Genomic DNA, 26,185 nt, shown 5'->3' on the forward strand with positions numbered 1-26,185 from the left:
ATTTCTTATAAAGCTAGCTTTATTACAAGACATATCGCTTCCTCCGGGGAATAAAATGATATATCTGCAAAAACGCTTCTAAACAAGTGAAAGGAAAGCTATTTTATGTTATAAATACCAAAACGGAGATGTTTCAAACACATGTATGTGGAATTGGTCATGATCTGAAATCATTTAAAAAATCAATTATCATCTTACTTAACAAGTATTGAATAATTGTTAGTACTTAGAAATAAGATGAAGATTGTTCATATTATAATCATCATGTTCCGGTGCGTAACGAAGGCTATAACATATAATTATAATAATTTATCATTTGATCATTTCATATAATATTAAAAACCAAATCTTAAAACCAAACTTATTTATTGATTTTGTTATTAATTCAAATTCATTTACTTTGGGTTAGGCTAACTAAGGTTTATTTTATAGAAATTATATCAAATATGTTGTTATACTGATCATTACACACTCCATCATTGTGTTTAACTGGTATTACAACGAAACAGTGACCCGGTACATAATCAATTTTTACAATATTAAAAGCGTACAAATAATGTTGTTGTTTTGGAATTCGGTAAATAGCGGTAAAAAAAAATATGGTTATATGTTTCCGTATTGACTGGCATTCACAGAATTTAAATATGGCGTAACATTAAAAAAACATTTCAATTTCCGGGGCAGCGATTTATTTTTTGATTTAACAATCATATTCCGTCACAGTGACACCTAGTTGATAGCACGACACTTTTTTAAGGTCTTTCAGTAGTATCATGTCGATCATATACTCGCCGATTAATTCATGATTCATCATATCTTTGGAGTTATTCAAACTAATACTCATATCCTTTATGATGTATTTATCCTGAAACGGAAAAAGTGTTATATAACTCTAGATCGTTCCATCGAATAAAGTTCTTCTGATCTTTTATGATCAACACTGCTTATGAAATTATCCACTTTTTGAATAGGTATGTTACAATTAAATAACATTCTTTTTTTTACGGCAAGTTTAAGCGGTATTACATTAATAGTACATTACTGCAGAGGCCCCGGCCTACTAGGGGGTTGCCGGCCAAGCAGATATAGACGGCCGAGCGTAGCGAGGCCGGATAGGGATGCGAGGCCGGCAACCCGCAGGTTCCGGCCGAGGCTTGTATAGTGCTTTTCTCAAACATTACATGAAATAAAATAAAAAAAAAACAAGAAATTAAGCTGGCGGGGCGCTAGTCTGGTCGCGGTGTTGTGTACTTGCGTGTCGCGCTGGCTGCTGGCGGTGCTGCTGTGCGTGCTGTGGTGTTGCTGTGCGTGTCACGCGCGCGCGTTTAAACAAAAGACGGTCGCATTGCCGGCCAGCGGCCTGCAAGGTTGTATGTAATCTCTTTGCAGGCCGCTACAGTGACCGCGCGCACGCAGCTGAGCCACAGCACCTGCAGCGCGATACTTCTCAGCCTATTATTTGTAACACAACGTCAATATTTCGTGTCATGTTTGAGAAAATACATTTCTACACGATATCTCGCGGCGTTGCTACGAAATCACCGATCATTGAACATGAATACTGATGACTTTTATTTTAAGCTTATAAAAAACTCACCGGAACTATAGGACAGTCGTATATTTTCATAGATTGAATCATTGGGTACCAAGGAGCTGCTTCGTTTTTCAGATTTTCACAAATACTACCCTGCATGTGGTACAAAAACTCTTTCCCAATATCCGTTATCTTCCATATTTCTAAACCCATCTGTGAATAAAACATTTTTTTTAATAATTGTGTGAAGAAGCGAATTACTTAGCTTATTGAGGTGGCAATGAGAATGCTGTATAACTTTTTTTTTCTCTTTATTGGGGAAGAAACAGATACAGACACAATTAATAGCAAGAGTAAATTAAAATAATGCGATAAGTATAGCCGACATCCTAAAACAATTCCCACTAAGACTTATTGGAAGATGTGGCAATGTAACAGTTATTAATGGTAACCTAAAACTAATATTTATCATACACAACGAACAATCCGAAGTAACATGCAGACTACACAAGGATGCCCCATATTTACAGCAAGCAGAACCAATAACGGGACTTCCACTAGGAAGGAGATTTCTATAAATGCGGTATATGGGCAATCTATTTATTTTTATTTAGTAACTGGGTGACCTGACGCTTAAACACAGCGCACGAGCTACCGAACATATCAACTGAGGCCAGCCGCTTGTTGTATGATTCGCAAAGCCTACGAAGTGGTGCGCGGACCCCTGCCTTAGTTCTACTCGCCGGGATCGCGAACAGCGCCGTGGTTCTGGTTCTATACGACGGGGCACGAAACTTGATACCTTCAAGAAGATCATGGAAGTCATAGCCGCCGTTGCATATATTGTACAGAACAGCGGAATCGCGCAATATACGTCTATCAGTCCGTACCGCGTCAAGAGCTCCAAATAAGACCGACGGGGCTGACAAAATCTATAATTAACAGCCCTTAATTTTTTTTTGTATGTATTCTATTTGGTTTACGTAAATCGCATAGTAAGGGTTCCAAATCTCAGATGAGTATTCAAGTAAAGGGCGCACCAGGGATTTGTACAATAATATATAAGACGAACACTTTTTAAGTGGTTTTGCGGCTCTCAGGATAAATCCTAACATTTGGTATGCTTTTTTGGTAACTTGGAGAACAGATGGCCGTTTCAGAGGAGAGACAGAGGTTTATGGGCGATGCCTATGTCTAACAATGGACGTTACGGCTGATATGATGATAATGATGATGTATTAGTAGCGGAGACTGGTGAAGTAGCTGAACTGATAATAAAAATAATACCTAAAAATTGAACCGACTACAAAAAACCATGTAAATAATTTTCTACCAGTCTGAAGTCGGTCGGTGCCTCAGCACGAGCCAGCAGGAGTGGACCTATAGTCACCTACCTCACCTATGCACTTTACATTGGGCTTCAATCACTCCTGCTGGCTCGTGCTGAGGCACCGACCGGCTTAAGACTGGTAGAAAATTATTTTCATGATTTTTTGTAGTCGGTCTAATTTTTTGTTATAAATTTTTTTTTTCACGCTTTTTAGTGTAAATAATCTGAGATACAATAGTTTAATATCAACTGCTCGTCACCTTTTACGAAAGATTGCTTTTTCGATGCAGAGACGTTCATTATTGAGGAGTCCTGGTGCTTCACCACCCGTTTTACCATATGCATTACGAGGAGCATAAATTGATTAGCAACTGTGTCAAAGTAATTAAAATTCCACCCGTGAAATACTTGTTATTGAGTAGTAACTCCGATGGTCAACTGATGATTTTCAAGAGCAAATACACGAGTTACTAAATATATCCAATTTACTATAGGTGTCCCTACAACATTTGAAGAGTTCCCTCGAAGATACAATCATCAGATCCTGATTTAGTGCCTATGGGACCCAATTGAAGACGTTCCTAGACGAACGCAAAAAACAATTTCAAATCGGTTCATAAATGACGGAGTTCTGAGGTAACCAAAAAAAAAAATACAACCGAATTGATAATCTCCTCCTTTTTTGAAGTCGGTTAACAAGAATTAAGAAAAGTCAGTAATAGAAATGTACCTGAATACGCAATACATAATTATAATACCATAAACTAAGAAAATGAACAAGAGAGTTATAAATACGGTTGATGGTAGGTACCACATTATCACCGTAGTAGGTACTACTTATGACCTGTCAAAACTTTATGGAAAATTCTTTTTCCCATAGACTTTTTATGACTTTAGCTTGGTAGCTACGACGTTACTTATTTGCATTTTAGTGTAACTATTGTTAATAATGTCTTCTGCTTTCTTTACCTCTGCTCCTTCATCGATGTCACTAAATACTTCAATAACCCCGTTCAAACCTAGTTCTGCCTCTTTACCCTCCACCATGCCCAGACGAAGCGTATCACATATGAGATACTCGTTTTCAAAATCTGGGCATCCCACCACATCTTCTGAAAACTCAGCGCCGTAACATATCTGTGAAGATATAAAATAATATAATTTCTTCACACTTATCTCTACTTGGACTCTCTACCTCGAAAGGAAAAAAATTAATCCATATTATATAATACTGATGATGGAAGCGAATTCCCTCCCTTAGTAATTAATTTAAAGAAAGATGAAGCGAACTGCATCGTGCAGAATAATGAAATACTATCAACATATTGCATGAAGATGCTCTTTGCGCATGTACGTCCTTAGGATTATAAAGATACTAACTGTAATATTATACTAAGATCATTCTATAAACCAAGTGACTGCAACATGTATGTATATTCAGTATTTACATTTAAACATACCTCTCCACTAGTAATTTTGATAAACGTAACGATAAAACATAAATTATTCACTAAATGGTGCTCGCGCTTCATTATAATTTACGAAGTTTAGCAACTAATGGAAAAATATTATAACTATTTCCTGCATCGTACCTTTTATACACTTTGTGATAACAATCTGTTTTTAAAACTGCATGTTACTTCTGTCGATGAAGTGTAATTGTATTGTATTTTGTGATTTACTATGAGTGATAAATTGCACGTTATGTTTACTATCCTTTAACAAGGGCATAGCGTGAGTAAAATTGTTGCTAGACGTATCTAACTATATTTTCTATGGACTAGATGACTTTTACCATTATTATGAGCTGTTCATATTTTTATAGTTTTAGGAGCGTTTATTTATATCTACCTGCTGAGCTGGCAACGTTGCATTTTTGTTAGTTTATTCTTAAAAAACCGGCCAAGAGCGTTTCGGACACGCCCGAAATAGGGATCCATAGCCATTACGAAAAAATTAAGTAATATTTTTCGAAGGATTTCGTATTTTATACGGAATCTTCCATAGTTTAGGTATATTTTATACCTTAGGCTGCTATTTACTCTTAAACTACTAATAATTCTCAAGCAAACTTAGCCATTATAGGGGGAGGGGGGACGCTCGATTTTAATGAAAATTTGCACTTTAAAGTTGAATATTTCGCAAACAAATCACTGAATTGAACTTCGAATCGTCTTAGCAAACCCTAATGATTTTAAAAGACCTATCCAACGATACCCCACACGTTGGATGAGAAAAAAAATCACCCCCACTACGTCTATGGGTACCCTACATACCCATAGACGTGGTGGTAGGTACCTTACATTTTTTTAATGTTTTGTATTATACTATTTTGTCGGCATAGTTTATATGTCCGTGCAAAATTACAGCTTTCTAGCATTGATAGTCCCTGAGCAAAGCCGCGGACGGACGGACGGACAGACATACAGACAGACAGACATGGCGAAACTATAAGGGTTCCGTTTTTGCCATTTTGGCTCCGGAACCCTAAAACGAACAAATGTTTATTTACGGACCACATTTTTAATTTTCAGTCAATTTTTATGGAATAATCGAGAAAAACTAACAAAAATGCAACGTTGCCAGCTCAGCAGGTATAAACGATCTTAAAGGGTTTACACTTTGTCTCTAGCCACACCCGTAGAAAAAGTGTCTAATTATAGTTAATTAAAAACTATTCAGGACTGACTAGAACGAACGAGGGGGTATGTGCAATGTAAGAAACGTAAAAATTATTTAATTACAATAGAAAACCTATTACTTAAGCAGGAAATTTACACATTGTTGTTGTAGGAAAGCAAAGAGCACGGTTTATAAATGAAGTATACTTGTTTCTTTGAAATGGGGTTAGATTTTTTAGTGGCGCCGGTTGAATCTCAATGTGATCGGCAAATATTCCTGGCGCACTCGCGCAAAATATATCAATTTCATATGAACAAACAAATGGGGCGCGCGAGGCTGTTTATCATTTCCGATATAGTAGTTTTATGTAAATGACACCTACTTTTAAACTGTCGTAATTTTTAGATTCCGATTGCAGTTTCCCCTTCGCGTATTTGTTATCTCCCGGAAAAAATGAATGTACTATGTACTCACGGCTGCGATTTACGACTTGTTTTTAACAAACTTCCGACAAATTTATCTAGGTGCGGGTTAGATTTGCAAAAATGTAACGAATTTTAGAAATGATAGTATTTTTACGAAATGTTCACATTAAAATCAAAACCAACTAATCATTTTGAAACCAAAAGGCGCCTTTTATATTTAACGTAGACGACATGATACCATGATAGAATTCTCGCTATAGATAAATTCTTTATCTGTGCCCCAAAACTTCAAAATCACGCTCGCGTATAATCAATGTTTCCCATATATCTTCCTGTAGATGAATAGAGAAGTTATAAATATTTTTCACTCGGATTTCTTGAGCGTTCATGCACGCGGGGAATAAAATGCTTCATCTCTGCTTCGCTACCAATAACTCAACGCTGTAGACGAACACAGGGGAATCGTGTTTACAGTAAAAGCTTTGTACATTGGAGTTGAATCTGACTTTGACTAACCACTTCTGAAATTACCAAATCAAGATAACTGGATACCCGATCTCGGGTCTGGGACAAAATAGACAAGGCATGGTAAAATGATGCCGGGAAGTAAATAAAAGTGATTAATATTTATTTTGTTATACGTATATAATTTTTTTGTTTTAACTCAATAGAGTTAAAACAAAAAAAATTACATATCCAGGGGATTATTTTTCTTACTTATTTAATACTTATTTAGCATTGTATCTTATCTTCGTAACAACTGAGCCTGACATTTTGCATAAAATACAGGAAACCTATCAGTTCTATGGTATTTAAAGTAGGTAAAATAAAAATTTTACAATGTAATATCTAGGAAAATACTTACGGTAGCCTCTCCACGGGCGTTAACTCGCACTTGGCCATATTTTTTACATTTTGCCCATTGACAGTTATTCCAACGAGCCGATGCCGTTTAACTGGCTAACACATCACTTTATACTTGTAGCAATTTTAAAACTTACCGAAAGATGTCTTGAAATGCGTTTAAAATGAATAAGCATTTTCATGCTGTTTAGTATGAATATCGGGCTGAAAAAAATATACAGGATGGGGTCTTTAGATTTTCTCGTTTTCATACAAATGAAATATTATTATCTGACTAGAGACCAGCTTGATTGAGGCCAAACGTAAGCCTATTTTATATATTAAAAAAAAGCTTTGCCAGCCAGCATTATTACTGGCATGACACGTGAGCTAGCCACTACGTTATCCAAAAATATTACAAATCCACATTTACATCGTGGGTATTTAAACTTTAAGTTTACCAAGCACACATAACATTGAAAGGGTTAATGATTAAATTATGCACATAGAATTGTCAGCGCCCCATTTAATTTGATTGCCAGTGACACCTATATGCAAATGATACGTTGCGTCTAATTGAATTTCTTTGTTTCGTCGAAGTGGGAATCCTTGATGACTTTTGGGAGCACAATTCACATTTACACCCGAACGATCACGGGAAAGGGTCGAAGGAGTAAATCATATTCATTTAACTGGTGATGATAACGTTCTTAATGGGAGTATTTCGGACTTGCACGTAAACATACTAATCATATCGACGAAATGTGTTTTTGCGGCAAATATCGAGTAGGAGTTTAAATTATTATTACAAAAATAAGGCTATCGAGAAGAGATAAAAAGGATTGAGATACTAATAACGACACAGTCAAGGATGAAGTAAGATGGATTTTTCTTAGTTTACAATACGATACCTCTTTATTGCACACCAACACAGGAAGCAGTACAGAAAACACAGGTACATAGAGATTTTTCTAAGGTATGCAATAGGCAGCCTTATCGCTTCAGAGCAATCTCTTCCAGGCAACCTTTACAATGGAGCAATATCAAGAATACATAAAACTAACACATACAATATACATACGTATATAGATACCATAACACATATACTCGTAAATAAGCTAATTATAACATTCATACGCAAGATGACTGATAGGTAGTGCTCTCTAAGCATAGACTTAAAGATAGGCAATGCCTCAAGTCTATCGGTAGGGAGTTCCATAAACCTGGACAGTTAATAATAATAATTAATGATAATTATAGCCCAAAAAAAAGAACAGATGGCCGTTAGTGGCGAAAGAACGCCGCATAAGACGTCCATAAACGAGATGAACGGATGACTGACTAGGTTAAAGCCGTGGGTTCACGGTGGATGCAGGCCGCTGCCAACCGAAGAAACTGGAGGTCTATTAGGGAAGCCTATGTCCAACAGTGGACGGCCTGCAGCTGATAATGATAATGATGATGATGACACTATTCTTCAATCATTCACAAAAATTTTAGAGACTGGCTGCTACAAACAACAAACATAGTAAAATGCATCATTGAATATGAATACCAAATAATTTCGTTATCTTATTGGCTCTATTCCAATTTAACATCGGTATACATAGATATACCCGTGTGGTGTCGGGTTCGAATTACACCTCTCCATTTCTTCCGTGGATGTGGTAAGAGGCGACTGAGGTATACCGTAGGCGACAGGCTAGCAACCTGTCCCTATTGTACCGTTTTTGTCAAACTTAACAAACTTAAAACCTAAAATTGCTAAAAGTGGCTCCGAAGCCGTAATTTTTCGTATGCTCTGCCTACCTCATTTGGCAATACAGGCGTGATGTTTGTGTACATACATATATATTAGTAATAATTACTGGCAGACCAGTTAGTTTGATTATATCTGTTTATGTTACAGTGGTCACGACATTGGATATCAGTTCAGATAATATATCAGTGTCTTGGTATTTCACATCAAATGGAACGTCTTAGACACTGATCGTCAGTTATTTTTCTATGATTTCATTTTTAGGGTTCCGGAGCCAAAATGGCAAAAACGGAACCCTTATAGTTTCGCCATGTCTGTCTGTCTGTCTGTCCGCGGCTTTGCTCAGGGAGTATCAGTGCTAGAAAGCTGTAATTTTACACGGATATATATTATGTAAACTATGCCGACAAAATGGTACAATAAAAAATTCAAAAAAATATTTTAGGGTACCTCCCATAGACGTAAAGTGGTGGTGATTTTTTTTTCTCATCCAACCCTATAGTGTGGGGTATCATTGGATAGGTATTTTAAAACCATTAGGGGTTTGCTAAGACGATTCGAAGTTCAATTCAGTGATTTGTTTGCGAAATATTCAACTTTAAAGTGCAAATTTTCATTAAAATCGAGCGTCCCCCCTCCCCCTATAATGGCTAAGTTTGCTTGAGAATTATTAGTAGTTTAAGAGTAAATAGCAGCCTAAGGTATTAAAATATACCTAAACTTGGAAGATTCCGTATAAAATACGAAATCCTTAGAAAAATATTGTTTTTTTTTCGTAATGGCTACGAAACCCTATTTTGGGCGTGGCCGATACGCTCTTGGCCGGTTTTTAACTTTCGTATTTCGGATAATTTTATTCATAAAAATACATATCTCAACGGGCTTTATGTTTAGAGATAATAACTGTTGAATTATTCGTGTATTGGCTCACAATTACCTAGAAACTGGTCTCGCTATGGTCACGCTCGTCGTTTTTTCCTGTACTTCGTTCTACTTGATGGTGAAACAATGCAATTATATTTTATTAATGTTTTTATATCTAATGATACCTAATTAGAAGTGTTTCTAAGAACAAAAAGGTTTCTTTTAATTCATGATGATTGCTAGTGAATCCAGAAAATATCACCAAATGGGTGATATAGCTAATATTTACCTGTCTGTTTTTTTCTGTCTCATGAATAGTTGATGAAGTGTATTTTTAAGCAAATAATAATCCTTGTACCTACCGTTGTTCTAATAATTGTTTTAACATGTAATGAATAGTCGATAAAGTGAAATTACTTCAACAGAAAATATTATTATTGAATATTCTATGAATTGTTTTCGATGAAATGAAATTCGATATATAGTTTGTCGACATTTCAAGGGGTACCCCTTTTATAGGTAGGTACAAAGAATAAGCCACGTGACTAATGGACAGACTGTCAGACAAAGCACAGCCTAAGCCAGTAGCAAGAGATTAGGCATTTGGCAGACGTGTTTCTTGAAGATCATAAGGGTGTACAAAGAACTTTTTTTTTTCGTAATTCCCGCTGGTTACACAGGCAATGTTGTGTAGGTTTTCACGGAGGCAAAGCCTCGAGAAGAAACTACCTTGTGATTTATAAAATAAAAGTCATTACTGTGATGTATAGTATATTTATTCTTGAATTTTCATACGTAATTTTTATAGATATCGTAATGAACGAGGTTTTAAAATCCAGTCTACCCGGTACGGCTAGCAGAAAAAACAATACATGTAAATACTTAAAATTATACATTCTTCTAAAATTAGCACTAGAGAACAATTGTTTATTACAGCCCTTTTGTTTTTTTTAAACAAATCAAAATTGTCCCATTATATCTTACCTACCTAATGACGTATTAAAATAAAAGTAAAGTTAAAATGTGCAATCTTCAGTGTTTAATATTGTCCAAATCATTCTTATCACATTATTGAGTATTTTTTTTCTTTTAACTAACCGTACTACTGACTGATGTCACAAATAATATTGTACTACTTCACTTTTTTCGAAAATACATTTTGTAATCGTACTCGTATTGAATCAGTTAATTTCAAAAAATGTATTATTATTTTAATCACAGCATTCACAATTATCAATGTCCATGCATTAAATCAATTTTAAAGAATTACCGTTCTGGGGGCCTACCATGATCTTTTCATAAACGATCCAAACGCAGAGCAGTTCAATTTAGGCACCTAAACTGAATCGTCGAAATTGGTACCATGACGTTTATTTCTCAGAGCTGAGTCTCAATTTTTACAAGTGAATGAAAGACCGATATTGTCTCTGGTCCGAAACTGAAACGCTAAGTCACGAAAGGGTTGCCGCTATATGCAAACCAAATATTGTATACTAAAACCTCTTTATTTTAGAAAACCATAACTCTATGTCATTCCGTGTTCTTAGCAACCGTTGTGTTGATTACAAATAAAATGTTTACGCTGTCACTAATCCACGAGTCTCTTTTCTCACTGAAAAATTACTTTTATCAATAAGGAGTTAAGAAGCACAATGGCGTGAGTACCTATGGAAAGTTATAAACTTGAATAAAGTTTAAAAGTTCTTTGAAATTAAAAATATTCCAAGTAAAACACTTAAAATTCCAAAAGAATTGACAGAATGAGTAACTTATACTGAATCGCTAAATTTGACACTGAAGCGATTCAATTCCCACTCAAGTTGAGCGTCATGGTACGAAAACCGCTTGAAGTGAGTGAATGAAAATGTCTGTATCACTGTCGCTGAACCGTGCTTGAACTGAATCGCAAAAGTAACGTCGTGGTACGAAATAGCGATGCGGTTCAGTTTAGAGCCTAAACTGAATCGTATTAAGAGAGCGTGGTAGGCCTGCTACATTTTGTCTGTTTCATGTGAAGGCTTAGTAAATGTCAAAATAAGATTTCACTAATATAGAATTTAGCAGCTATTTATGAGTTAGGGGATAATACGCTATCTAATTTCCCTTACCTTCTACCTTCTCTCAATACCTACGCTTATATCCTTTAAAAAATTGGCAAAGTATCTACACAATATATTCTGCTGGTGATTATCTTCAATGACCTCCCATTATTTCGTTCGACGCATCTACTTGTATCATAATCACGAGCAGACTATACTTGGTTTGGAAAGGTATTTAACTAAATGTAAACAAAACAATGTCAATTGGTGTCTTAAACATTAAACTATCTAAACATTTACATTTCTGTATTGAAATACACTAGTCTAGTTTGTATTACAATGTTAGATAAGTAAAATGCTTTAAATCCTTGAATGTAGGTACCAAATCTGGCAACTGAACTTTGTTTACATTTAGTTAAATCCAAACCAAGTATAAGTAGGTATCGCGGTTTACGTCACATAAAATTATGTCAAATATAATTCGTGGCTCGATTTAAACTGGCTAACATCAAAGTGGCGAAACTCAATATACTAAACATTAGTCGATTGCAACTTAGACGTGATCCAGTCAAGATAATTCGCGGTAGAAGTGTACACTCCCGGCCATCCGTCTCTGCCACAACCGTAGCCAAAGGATACCACTGCGACGGACTCCCAAACCCATTGTTCTTGGCCCTCATAAGAGGTCCACCGGAGTCTCCTCTACATGCGTCTTCTGCGAACTTCCCTCCAGCGCAGATCTGATTACTGGTAAGCTCGGCACCTAGAGTACGGTATTTTTTGATACAGTTTTCCTTTTCAAAGATCGGCACTTTAAGCTTCAGTTTGACGGGGCTGTTGCGACCTGTAATAAAAATAGATAAAATAACGTTTAATAGTAACCTACCGCAAGCAAATAATTTTCGATTAAATACATCTCATATAATAATATGCTTAGGGTTAATTTTAATCTTCTTTTTGGTTTCGTGAATCGTCATCATAGGTACTAAATTCAGCAGCTAATTGAAACGAAAAGCAACGTACAATAAACTGAATGTAAAACCAAAACCACAAATGCTTACGTAACATTTGTAAAACGCAGTTCCACGGCAGCAAGAGAATTAACAAAATCAATAACAATCATACCATTTAGGGTTTTCCCCCAGCCGGCTACAAACACGTCGTTGCCGACGGTCAGGCGTGAGCGGCCATCGGGCAGGCAAATCGGCTGCACGTAGTCTGTAAAGGCAATTATACCATAAAGTCAAAGTCAAAGTCAAAATATATTTATTCAATTTAGGCTATAACTTATGAATGTCAAAAAAAACTACCTACCACCGGTTCGGAAAAACCTCTGTTGAGAAGAATCCGGCAAGAAACTCAACGAGGTATATTTTTTTTAAACAGATTTACATATTTATTAAATGATACTCGTGCTCGTATCTATACATCACAAGTATTTAACACAACTTCGGATCGGGTAATGCGGATCAGAATTATTTCCAAATATCCATGATATAATCATTAACTTTATAAAACGTCTTAGATATTAATGTCTTCTTGACAATAGATCTGAATTTTGTATCTGTTCTGTTTTGTAGTGATTGAAATACTAACCAGAGACAGAGACATTATTTTGACGACGGGATGGCCAAGTGGTTAGAGAACCTGACTACAACGCTAAAAGTCCCAGGTTCGATTCCCGGCCGGGGCAGATATTTGTATGAATAATACGAATGTCTGTTCTCGGGTCTTGGATGTTTAATATGTATTTAAGTATGCATTTATCTATATAAGTATTTTTTATCCATTGCCTAGTATCCATAGTACCTACAAGCTTTGCTTAGTTTGGGACTAGGTCAATTGATTTCAAGTGTCTCAAGATTGATAGGTATCTATTTATTTGGTTGGTTAGTTTAGTTATTAGTTGGTTGTGTATGCTCAGAGGTCCTACGCCTGATATGATAATGATGATTATTTGGTTGTGCTCTCAAATGTTACTTCTTTGGGGGCCTCAATAAATTTACGCGAGGCGCTTAGAGGAGGGATAGGCGATCAAGCCGAAACCCACCCGATCAAAATCAAAACATCTACAACTAAACATGGGTTCACACTAAAAATATTGAGTTTAGCAAAATCTCACCAGAGATTTAGGGATGGTCCAGCGAAATCTCGCGAGAAGGTGAGAACCTTTCGAAATACCTCCTAAGTTGTTCCACGTTGTTATTTAATGGATCTCCCGTTATTATATTATCATAATGTCAGCGGAAATTTGTTTTAATATATGTATATTATATATGTATACGAGGGGGTAAACGAGCATGCTGGTCAACTGATGGGAAAGCAATCACCGCCGCCCATGGACATTCGTAACACGAGGGTATCACAGGTGCGTGTCGGCCCTTTGTTTGCAATGAGTTGTTCAAATGATGATGACCACGAACCGGAAGACGAAGTGTCGTCAGGCATCCCACTAGCTAGATAGACTAATGACATCGTGAGAGTTGGGGGCAACCAGTGCATGCAGCGGCGAGTGGCGAGATGTCGTTTATTGTGGCGTTCTAAGGGGGAGGCCTTTGTTTAGCACTGAACGTCTTCCGGCTGATGATGATAATGATTATGATGATCATGATATAAGGATGAGCATTATACTTACATGAGTATTTCACCCTCTGCGCGAGCCTGACTAACGCAATATCGTCTCTCTTGTCGCTGTTACTATCGGAGTAGCCGGAGTGGGGATGGGAGCTGTCTACTGGCACTTCTACTGGCGGGTCTGCGCAGGAGTCGTTCATGCAGTCCGTTTCGCTTGCAAGTCGTATTCGCCCAGACGCACTGTCACTCTAAAGATTATAAATGTAATGTGTTTTTATTTAAGGTGTACCCATACCTTCACTCCTGTGGAAAATTCTCTAGCTCCATTGATTTAGGTTCGTTATAGTCAGTTGCTCAGACACGTTACTCTTTTATGGGTAACGTATGTAATTTACATAGATATGAAAATACTGGAGGCAAGGTACAATTTTAGGATTTTTGATGATGAAATTAAATAATTTGTGATAAACAATGTTAAAAATAAAATGAAAAATAATGCATACCAGAGTTGTTAAATTAGTTTTTTGATTTTCACTGAGCTTTTTTTAACTAAGAACTTTCATGAATGGTTTTTCGTAGTCTTTTTGTATTTTTTATTTCAATTCCAAAATTGTCACTTTTACGGTCATCCCGTGAAAACCGTATCGAATATACAAACTGAGACATGGATGCACAGAAAAACCAGAAAAAGAGAAGTCTAGACACAAATTTCATATCTCAGGTTGCTTTTTTCCTACTACGCTACTTTAAGCAGCAGCACTCGCGACATCTATGTTTAGCTCTCATCAAGAGACGTCAACACTCTCTCGGAACTAACAGAAATAATTCAAATAATTTATGCATAACTAGTCGGCCCGCATGCATCGAGCGAGATAGTAGAAGAAAGATTTTTTTTTTCACAGAAAAATTTACTTACAGGGTGCCTACTTCCCGAGTGATAGCTCCAGTGACGCAATGAGCAGCAGTCAGTATATACCGACGGTTGATCAGTACTCCGCCGCATTGATACGTTATGCTTCCAGATGCTATAAATAGATAATATAATGGTTAATATTTAAATGTAAGCAGGTAATGTTGTTGGGGATGACAGGCTCTCGAAAGGCCACTACGATCGGAAAGTGAGAAGTTGGGAAGCCCCCTATTACATTTAGTGCAACTAGCGCAACTCTTGCGATGTCATCAACAACTAACGACATCACAAGAGTTGCAGCTAACCGGTGTATTACATACGGCCGGTGGCTTACAGTTGGTAAGTTCTGTTGTCGTTTATTGACGCATTCTAAGGGCCTTTGTTCAACAGTAGAAATATATCTCCCGTCTTGTTTTAATACACCTGCAGTCGATCTTGCTTCTTCAGAGCGTTTGCACACACCAAATAAGCCCCAACTATCAACCCGTCCAATGGAATACTTAGAGGCAGTTAAAGGCCTACTGTATAGTACCTACTGAAGTTGATTTCTGAACATGTAGGTCACGTGATAGATGTCAAGACAGGAGATTGAAAGTTAAAGAAATACAACACGTGCTTATACAAAATAAATAATTGTTTTAATGATACATGGCGCAGTCTATTGATCAATCTACGCATCTAAATTGCAAACAAACATGTCGTCATATAATCTGCCAGAAAAACTACTCGTTGCATCGGGAAATCTCAGTGAAAACTGGAAGAGGTTTGAGCAAAATCTAGATATATATTTGGCAGCTTCTGATTTAAAAAAGGCGGAAGATGAGAGAAAGGTGGCGATTTTACTAAATGTCATCGGCGAAGATGGTTTAGGAATCTTCAACAATTTTACTCTAGGAGAGAAAGACAAAGCAAAATATGACGCCGTGATAAACAAGTTCCGCGAATATTGTGAACCAAAGAAAAATATTCTCCACTCAAGGTTTCTGTTTTATAATAGGAAACAAGAAGAAAATGAACCTTTTGATAGTTTTCTGACAGATATAAAGAAATTATCCAAAGACTGTAAGTTCAAGTCTGACGAGGAGGCTGTAAGAGACCGATTAGTATTAGGTACCAATGATTTAGAGACACAGAAGCAACTGATCATAGCAGGCGACGCTGAGCTTGAATCTGTCATCAGCAAGTTTAGGTTGGCGGAGATTGGCAGGCACCAGGCAGCTGAAGTACAAGGAAAAACTGGCGAAGTACACAAAATTGAAAAGAAAAAGCCCAATATTGTGCTGAAATGTAGATGGTGTGGCCAGCAACATGAGCGACGATTGAATGCATGCCCAGCTAGGGGAAAGACATGTACTATATGCAATAAGTTCAACCACCTTGCTACAGTGTGTCGAAGTAGATTTGTGAAAACTGTTGCTAACAATCAGTCAAGTCCAGAGAACAGTGATAGTGAATTCTACTGTGGAAGCGTTCAAAAACAGGTATGTGCTATGGAATGGACCCAATCATTGTTATTAGAGGACACTAAGAGCTATAAATTTAAGCTAGACACAGGTTCAGATGTTAACCTAATTCCATTCAGTGCTTATCAGGTAGTAAAGCAAAGAAAGAAACTGAATTTGGAACCTTGTAAATTTAGACTTCAGGCTTACAATAATACAAGTATTAAAGTATTTGGTACTGTGTTGATGGAAACAAAAATTAAAAATAAATGTTATTTCATAGAATTTATTGTGACTGACTCCAGTTTTCAGCCAACTCTTGGCAAAGATGCTTGTATAATGCTAGGGTTGATTGAGAGAAAAAACATTAATCAAATTGGAGTAATGAAACATGATATTGTTACAGATGATTCCGGAAAACAAAAATAGTATCGGAATACCAAGATGTTTTTACTGGTACAGGAAGATTTCCTAATGAGGTCCAAATACAGTTAAAACCGGGATCTGTACCGGTGTCTAAGCCACCACATAGGGTTCCAATTAAATTAAAAGAAAAATTGAAGGCAGAATTAGATCAGTTATGTAAAAGAGGTGTGATTGAGAAAAGTGATGAAGCCACAGAATGGGTGAATAGAATTGTAATAGTTGAGAAAGACGAAACTGCCATTCGCATTTGCTTGGATCCTAGAGATCTTAACAAATGCATTCTTAAAAAATATTTTGAAATACCAACAATTAATGATCTTAAATCAAAGATTTGTGATGCAAAATATTTCTCAGTTTTGGATTTAAAAGAGTCATTTTGGCAGATTGGCCTTTCCGAAAACAGTAAAAAAATATGTACCTTTTCGTCAGTGTTTGGCAATTATAATTTTAGAGTTTTGCCATTCGGGCTGGATATTTCAGCCGAAATATTTCAAGAAAATTGTGAAGATTGTTTCAAAGATATAGAAAATACATTTATATATATTGATGATTTTTTGATATATGGCAAATCAAAAGAAGAACATGATGTGGCTTTAAAAAAAGTACTGACCAGGGCACGAGAATTGAACATTAAATTTAATTTAAAAAAATTTCAGTACCTTCCTACCATAGTAAAGTATTTTGGTCATGAGATTGTTAATGGTTGTTTGATGCCTGACAAGAACAAAATTAGAGCAATAATGGATTATGATACACCAAATGATAAGCAAGGTCTTCAAAGATTTTTGGGGATGATTAATTATATGAGAGATTTTATCCCAAACTTGTCTGAAATTACCAGTCCACTAAGAGAACTTTTAAAAAAAAATGTTATATTTCAGTGGAGTATAATTCACCAAAATTGTATTGAAGAATTAAAAAAACTATTAATTAGTCCACCAGTACTAAGGAACTTTGATCCCAAAGAACCAATAACAATCCAAACAGACAGTTCAAAGAATGCTATTGGGTGTGTGTTACTTCAAAACAGGCAACCTGTTGCATTTGCATCCAAAAGTCTAAGTAAAACTGAATGTGAATATGGTCAGATTGATAAAGAGTTTTTGGCTATTTTGTTTGCTTGTAAAAAATTTCACTATTACATATATGGTAGGCATACTATAGTTCAAACAGATCATCAACCATTAGTTGCACTTATGAAAAAGAAATTTACTCTATTGCATCTCAAAGACTACGCAAAATTAGATTAAAATTAAATATTTATGACATTGATGTGCAATATATTAAAGGATCACAAATGTTGATAGCCGATGCCATTAGCAGAGCATCATCAAAAGCTGATGTTGATACTTTAGAACAGTCCTTAGATAGAGTTGTACACACTGTAAATGTAAGTAATAGTTTTCTTACAGAAATTGCTCAAGCTACCATTAAAGATTCAACACTAATAAAAGTAACAGAATATTATAATCATGGTTGGCCTAATAACATTGATAAAGTTGTGGACCTTGCTAAGCATTATTGGAAGTTAAGACATGATATTGTTGTTGAGAATCACATTGTGTATTTAAATCACAGAATTGTTATACCACTGTCTATGAAAAATATTGTCATTGATAAGGTGCATTCTTCACATTTTGGTATCACAAAAACAATAGGTAGGGCTAAGTCACTGTTCTATTGGCCCAATATGAAGGTTGACATAATGTCTCATGTCAGCAAATGTCGTTTATGTGAAAAATATAGCACTAACAAAACAAAAGAAAAAATGATTTTAGATAAGGATATGGCAACACTACCTTATGACAAAGTGGGCTGTGACTTCCTTAATTATGCTAATGAAAATTATTTAATAATCGCAGATTATTATTCTAAGTGGTTTGATTTAATTAAAGTCACTTCAATGAGTGCTGGAACTGTAATAAAAATATTAAAACCTTTATTTGCAACTCATGGTGTACCAAGAATCTTTAGGGCAGATAACATGCCATTTAATTCAATCGAATTCAAACATTTTGCTAAATTATATTCATTTTCTGTGGTCACATCCAGTCCATTATATCCAAAATCTAATGGATTTATTGAAAAATATGTAGGCATTGCAAAAAACATGTTAAAAAAATGTAAGGAGCAGAAATTGGATATAAATTTGGTATTATTAGACTACAGAAACAGTCCAGTGTTGGGCTCACCATTTAGTCCTTCCCAATTGCTGTCAAGCCGCTTAACTAGATCAACTTTGCCAATGCATTCTCAATTACTTGTTCCAAAAGTGGTAACTAATTTCCAAATGTATCAAGAAAAAAGAAATATTACAAATAAAGCAAACTATGATAGAAGTGCCAAACAGTATAAGTATACTTTTCGAAAAGGGCAAGATGTGGTATTTCGTAAAGACAATGTATGGTTACCAGCTAAAATTGTTGATATTCACAGTTCTCCAAGATCTTATATAATCAAAGATGAATATGGTACCAGTCTAAGAAGAAACTCTTCACAACTAAAGCCATCATTTGTTAATAGTAATCAACCTAGGCAAATCACTATTCCACAAGAGATAGAACTCTCTCAACTTAATCAAAGTATTGTACCACAAGAAGTTGAATTCTCTCAACATTGTAATACAAATATAGGTCAACATGACCAACCTGAACAATCCTTGGATAACTGTGATGATTCTCAAGGTAGACCAAGAAGAGTGGCTAGACCACCTAGTTATCTAAGAGATTATGTGACGGACCTTTCAGAAAGGGAAGATGTATAGTACCTACTGAAGTTGATTTCTGAACATGTAGGTCACGTGATAGATGTCAAGACAGGAGATTGAAAGTTAAAGAAATACAACACGTGCTTATACAAAATAAATAATTGTTTTAATGATACACCTACTACACTTATTATCTTGTGTTACTCAAAGACTTTCATTTGATAAACCAGCAATCAGATTATTAAGAGTAAGTTATTTTACGCTAAATTAAGTTTGCATTCACAAATGAACCAGCAGACTTACAAAATAATGTTACTAAACCACACAGCAACTTTAAGTTACTCGTTCAGTTTTCAATAAAACCCATTTCATTTACACATGATGAATTGGCAAGGAATGTTTGCGGAGGACTCGAAAGTGGGCATTTGCAGTTTGACGAGTGCGGACTTTTCATACTAAATTAAGGGATGTTTTCATTTTACCGGTCACCTTTAAACTTATAATTGGCGTATTTTAGAATGCATAGGTATTATTATATGCCTGAGCCGTTATAGCAGCAGGGAAAGGTTAAATGAAATTGAATGCATAATAAACTAGTCGTTTCCCGCAAATTCGTCTGCGAAGAATTAGTTTATCACAAACCCTCGGGAACTAGATATAAACTATAAAACTCACATTAGTTAGTTATTATTAATCTTAAAATCAGATTGATCCTGGAACACGTAAAAATCTCACACAATGCAGGCGAGGATGCACTGTTTTTAGGGTTCCGTACCTCAAAAGGAAAAAACTGAACCCTTATAGGATCACTTTTTGTCTGTCTGTCAAGACCTTTTTTCTCGGGAACGCGTAAAGGTATCAAGCTAAAATTTATATTCGAATACTGAAGTCTACTGTCCCTTGGGGCTGTGAAAAAATCAAACTTCTAAGCCATCGCAATCAAAAGATGCAGTCGTTTATGGTGCAAATTTCCGCAAATTTTCGAAACTCGCAAGGGAATCAAAACCTACAGGGTACTTCCCGTGAACTCAGAATCTTGAAATTTGATATGAAGGTACATAGCTATTATAACACAACCAACTAGAAAAGTCTGAAAATCTTGATTTTTTTTATGTCTGTCTGTAAATATCAATGACCAAAATAATCTGACCCCACACTGCGTACATTTAGCCTAAGAAAAAGCGAGAAATATCTTCAAGACACGATTCCCGTTTACTGACATACCTATAAATGTGTACGGAACCCTCGGTGCGCGAGTCCGACTCGTACTTGCCCGGATTTTTTTTTAATAATCAGAAAACAGGAATCATTTGTACGCCAAGTTATTGGTTCCACTTACGAGTCCGGTAACCCATCAAGGCCATCCACGGGAACTCATCCAAGTCAGTGAACTGTCCCCCGTATATCCTGTCTCCTTGGGTGTCGATTCCACAGACGTCGCTCGGTGCTGGTGACGAGTCCTCGGCCTCTACTGGTGATCGTTGGCCATTGTTGTTGTTGTTGGGAGGCCGTGTCGGTCGCGGTCTGGGTCTTGGCTGGACATTTACAACACGACGTTGTGAAGATATACGAGTACGATGTTACAATCTTTAAAACCCAGTGTAGACTTGCAAGTAAAATCATGCAAGTTGCATTACATTGCGGCACTCGATTGACCACTTTAAAGTTGTTCGCTCCATGGAATCTCAATGTAATCCAACTTGCACGATTTTTCTTGCTAGTCTAAAATGGGCTTAAGGTCAAATCATGTAAAACGATTTTCATCCACTTCTAGTAATCGGATGGATTTGAAATTTTTGACGGATATGTTGTTTGGCTGACAGTGCAAATACAGTCTTCAAAAACTAGTCCATAAAAAAGTCCTATTTTCGTCTATTCTGGATTCAGATGAATGAATATATCTACATATTTCTGGAGATTCTGGGTTTTCGCCGAAAATATTATTCCCAAATGATGGACTGTGAACTGTTTCATAATGGACAACAATTTTTTTTTCTGAAACTAAACTATTCACGATATACAAAATGGCCCATTTAGATTAGTATGGGAAAGTCTGACTGAAACTATAACACATACAGAGATCTGTTCTTAGGAACCATATCATCGATTTTAATAACAAGAAAAACTGCATTCATTAAAAAAAAACTTGTACTCAACTCGGGAATCGAACCCGGGCGTTTTAAAAAATAAAACTTACATAAATAAAGAAAGAAAGAAAGAAACGACCTGGTTCAATTCCCGTACCTACGGAGAACAAGTTTTTTTTTAATGTTCGAATGCAGTTTTCTTGTTACTAAAATCGATTCTTCGTATGTCTCTAGTTTCAGAGTTTCCCATAATGAATGATCTAAATGGGGCACTCTGTATTACAGGACTATCCTGTAAAACCGTATAGGTAAGATTAAGTTAGGTTAATTTTATAACAATCCGTGAAGTTACTTAGGTACGTTTAAAAAAATCGTTCGTCCATAATGAAACAGTTGGGAACTTAATCATTTGGAAAAAATATTATCGGCGAAAAATTTGAGATCCATGTTTCTGACACCCACTCAAACACTTGACATTCTTACCGTAGATGTTGACGTTTGCGCAGGCAGTGGCCCACAGCACACTTGCGGCACGTAGCCTTCGAATCCACAAGAGGACTGCCTCAGAAAGCTGACCACATGGCTGGGTAAGGGCGCTGCTCGAAGGAAGCTAATAGCGGTGCACAGTCGTAGAGAGAGACGCACTCACTTGTCGCACCCAGAGGAGTAACGCAGGAAGAATCTGAAAGTGTAATGTGCCAACTTAAATAAAATTGGGTCCAAAAAGTTTGCCAGACATAACAAAAAAAATCATATAGTATATTTTTTATATACTGTAACTATAGTTACTCTCCTTTCCTCCTATTTCTATTTTTTATAGTACCTTGTATTTCAGCTACTTGGCTGCCGGCAGCCAGCATCGTTTACGGTCGAGTAATATTCACCTTTAAGTTAGCCAGTTCTTCGACTTTCTCCAAATAACACACCTACTCTAAGGGGCTGTTTCACCATCCATTGATTAGTGTTAACTGGCGGTTAGGTGTGATGCCGTCTCTATTTGTTTTGTTCGAATAGACGGAGACGGCATCACATTTAACCGTCGGTTAACGCTAATCAATGGATGGTGAAACAGCCCCTAAATCTACAAAATCTACCAGGCTGTACAATCGGTTACCGACCTAAGGCCGTATTGTCTAATGTTTCTGATCGTATGCGAAAACTGTCATTTGATTGTGACCGCGTGTGTCAGAATCGTTAGGCAATACGGCGTCTGTACCTATGAGGCAATTCTGTGAGGTATTTCAGGGACGGCTTGAGGAAGATGGCTCATACCTTAAATTTTGAGAACAACTCCTTACTTGATTAATTTTTGATTAACTTTGTATTTATATACTTATATAAGTTTTTTTATTAAACTGAATAGTAATTTCAAAATGGTTTATTTTTTATGTGTTTATGTAATTAATTAAAGCATCGTGTTGTAGGTTTAATTAATTCTGATTTCAAGATAATACTATCGTAGATAACAAAATTAGCGAAATGTTATTAAATAAGTGAAAGCAGTGTATGAAACAAGCTACGACACCAGTGCAGAGCGAAATGTAATCAATCATGAAGACAATTTTACGCACTAGGTACTTTAAAATGGTCGAAACCTCGAACAACTACTTTATTAAATTAAATGATATGGAATAGAATTAATTTTATTCACTTTAGGTATCATAGTTCATAGCAATTGATATCAATATCAAAATAGAAATAATGTAAGTTTTATTTTTCAATACAGCCGGGTTCAGTTCCCGTACTGAGTATATTTTTTTAAAGTATGTATGTATGCAGTTTTTCTTGCCACAAAAATCGATGACATGGTTCCTAAGAACAGATCTTTGTATGTCTTATAGTTTCAGACTTGTCCATACTGACCGATCCAAATGTGCCACTCTGTAATCTGTATTTAATCAAGTAAGTACTAACACTATAACGTAGATGTTTATGTTAAATTTATATTGTTTGTATCAATACTTGATACCTACATACAATATTCACAAGGTAGCCGTCGTCGTAGTTATTGAGGAAAATCGAACAAGTTTAAAAACAATAGGTACATCTCAACATGGTTTCTCCCACAGATAAGGTTGATAAGACCAAAAATACTTCTATTATGGAAGGTATTATGACCCCAGTTATGTACATTCGAGTTGTCAAGCAGAATTATTTTAATACTTTCTGGTTTCATTAAGTTAGTCTATTCAGAAATTGTGCGTCTTACTTGCAACATCACAACATTATTTGTGCAGCCAAAAACACTCGTAACCGATCATTCGTGAACTTTGGCATAATGTGACATAACGGATGGTAAATATGTACGTGCATTGGGGAAGACCTCTCTTTGATGGTGTCTAATTTGTGCAAATATCTAGTTAAAATCGACTAAGTAATTCTTCTTTGCGTGTCAATGACTATGAAACTTTGTGATTTAGCTTTCGTTATTGATAATCATACTGTTGTGAATATTGGTTGTTTACTGAGGCAAGAATCTCACTAAAATTTGATGGCACTCCATCCAATATTAGTAGATGTAAACCGCTGGAGTGAGCATCATTCTAAGTGCAGTTTTATAGTTAGTGCTTCAAAAAATAATGTCATCTAAATTTCAAGTCTCTATAGCTCTATTGGTTTCCGCTGCGCTTTGTCTGTTGTATGACTGTTACTCACATTAATCTTTTATAAATAATAACATAGAATAATTCCGTTCGAAGACTTAGAACACGGGTATGCAATTAGTTTTAAGTATTTTGCTGTTTAAAATTTTATCAACGTCCAATTTTTTTTTTGTGATAATGTATTATTTATTTAATAAGAAAGGTATGTATACACTATACAAAATAAGTAGCTAAGTAGGTAACTTAGTGTGAAAAGTGACTTCGACGGTCTTGGGCTAGATACTTGGCGGTCCGAGGCTATGCCTTCTGCGGTCCGGCCGGACCGCGGTCCGCCTGTTGCTGACCCTTGACTTAGAATGTAGAATTTAAAAATAACGTGAACTTTCTTCAATCTCCGTACCTATTTTTTATCGATTGCAAATTTAATTTCGATAAACCACCTTAGTGAATAGTCTTACTCGCGAAAAAACCCCGGTTGTGTTTTTGAAATAGGTACCTACTTTAGTTACATTAAACATTGTTTAACACCTATCATAGGTTGCCTGAATTAATTATCCAATTATTTTACATTTTCTAATATTTCTTACTATTAAGTGCTTTTGCAAGTTACTAAAACAAGGAAATACCGCCGATGATTAGCAATGCTCGTCATAATTAATTTGATAACCCTTAACTTAGTGTGATACAGCTATGTCGTCATGTTCTATCTTTATTTAAATAGTTATAAAATAAAGTCACTTGACGCCGACTGTACGCTTAGACATTTTAAACTTAGCAACGGATTTAAATGAGGAGCTCACCATCAGTTACATAATTTTTCACGGAAGGTTTATTATGATATAAGTATATCATAATAAACCTTCCGTGAAAAATATAAATAGTAAGTACTAGCTTTTGCCCGCGACTTCGCTAGCGCAGAATTATATTTGTACCTAGTTTAAAAGTTTTTTGATCTCACTGGAACTAAGTACATTATTTCGGGATAAAAAGTAGCTTATATGTTAATCCAAAATATTTATGTATGTATTTAAACTCTTTATTGTACAAAACAAAAGACACAAATACAAATGACAAACTTTGGGATACTTGTATATATTACCGGTATGCCAAATTTTATTCAAATCCGTTCAGTAGTTTTAGTGTGTGAAAGAGTAACAAACATAAAAACAAACATCCATCCATCCATACACTTTCGCGTTTAGGTATAATATTACTAAGTAAGATTGTATACTAGTAAGGTACGTAGTACTCCCGGCTTACTGCGGGTGTATAACTTTGGGAAATGGAGTTGAAAAAATGTGGAGAGCCTTTAATTATTTAATTAGATACCTTTTGTTTGAAAATTGTACCATTGCATGATTTTACGTAGATTAAAGTAAGTACTAGCCTATTTGTAATTCCACGGGAGTGAGACCGTAGTAGAATAAAGCATTTTAAAATAAAATCTGAAAAAGAAGGTAAGATTGAGCATAAAGTAAGTATTGTATTTTAAATAGGTACTTATACGATACTAAACCTGTTACAATAGAATGCTCAAAGGTTAACTGCAAAAGATCTCTTTAGGCCCTAAAGAGATCGAGAGAGGCGAACCCACAGGGCGAACCTAACCGCTAAATTTTAGGGGATAGGTTCGCCTTTGTACTCCTGTAGGCATTTAATTCTCTGTGTTTTAGGTTCAGTAAACAATAAACCATAAGACATATATTTTCGAACACGTGTCACTATCAAATTTTTGAAATGATCGCGACAACAACCTAAAATTTAGGTTAGGGACTAATTATTCGTTAAAGAAAACGGTATTCAAATTAAGTGATAACAACAAGGTCACTGAGTAAGATATAACCACTTAATGTTATTTCACATTATTTTGATTACACTGTTAGTAAAATAACAATCCACTGTAACCTTGTTCGTAGGTACAGAGTTCTCTTAATTGAGAATTAAATTAAATAAAAATATAACGATCAGCTAACCTATCTACCCTATCTATGTCTATACCTATAATAAACTATCAAGAAAG

General features: G+C 35.8%; 1 protein-coding gene and 1 pseudogene across 1 annotated transcript; both read right to left on the minus strand.

Moving 5' to 3' along the window:
- Positions 1–666: 666 nt before the first annotated feature.
- LOC141432136 (uncharacterized) lies at positions 667–4,434 on the minus strand. The gene is made up of 4 exons (XM_074093586.1): positions 4,325–4,434; positions 3,834–4,001; positions 1,598–1,747; positions 667–865 (listed from the first exon to the last, which is right to left on the minus strand). The coding sequence occupies exons 1-4, from the start codon at positions 4,394–4,396 to the stop codon at positions 701–703; spliced, it is 555 nt and encodes a 184-aa protein (XP_073949687.1). The 5' UTR covers positions 4,397–4,434; the 3' UTR covers positions 667–700.
- Positions 4,435–11,363: 6,929 nt separating this feature from the next.
- LOC141431766 (phenoloxidase-activating enzyme 1-like) lies at positions 11,364–22,422 on the minus strand (annotated as a pseudogene).
- Between the last annotated feature and the right edge of the window lie 3,763 nt (positions 22,423–26,185).

This window comes from Choristoneura fumiferana, chromosome 10 (assembly GCF_025370935.1).
Source record: "Choristoneura fumiferana chromosome 10, NRCan_CFum_1, whole genome shotgun sequence".
Taxonomy (NCBI): Eukaryota; Metazoa; Arthropoda; class Insecta; order Lepidoptera; family Tortricidae; genus Choristoneura; species Choristoneura fumiferana.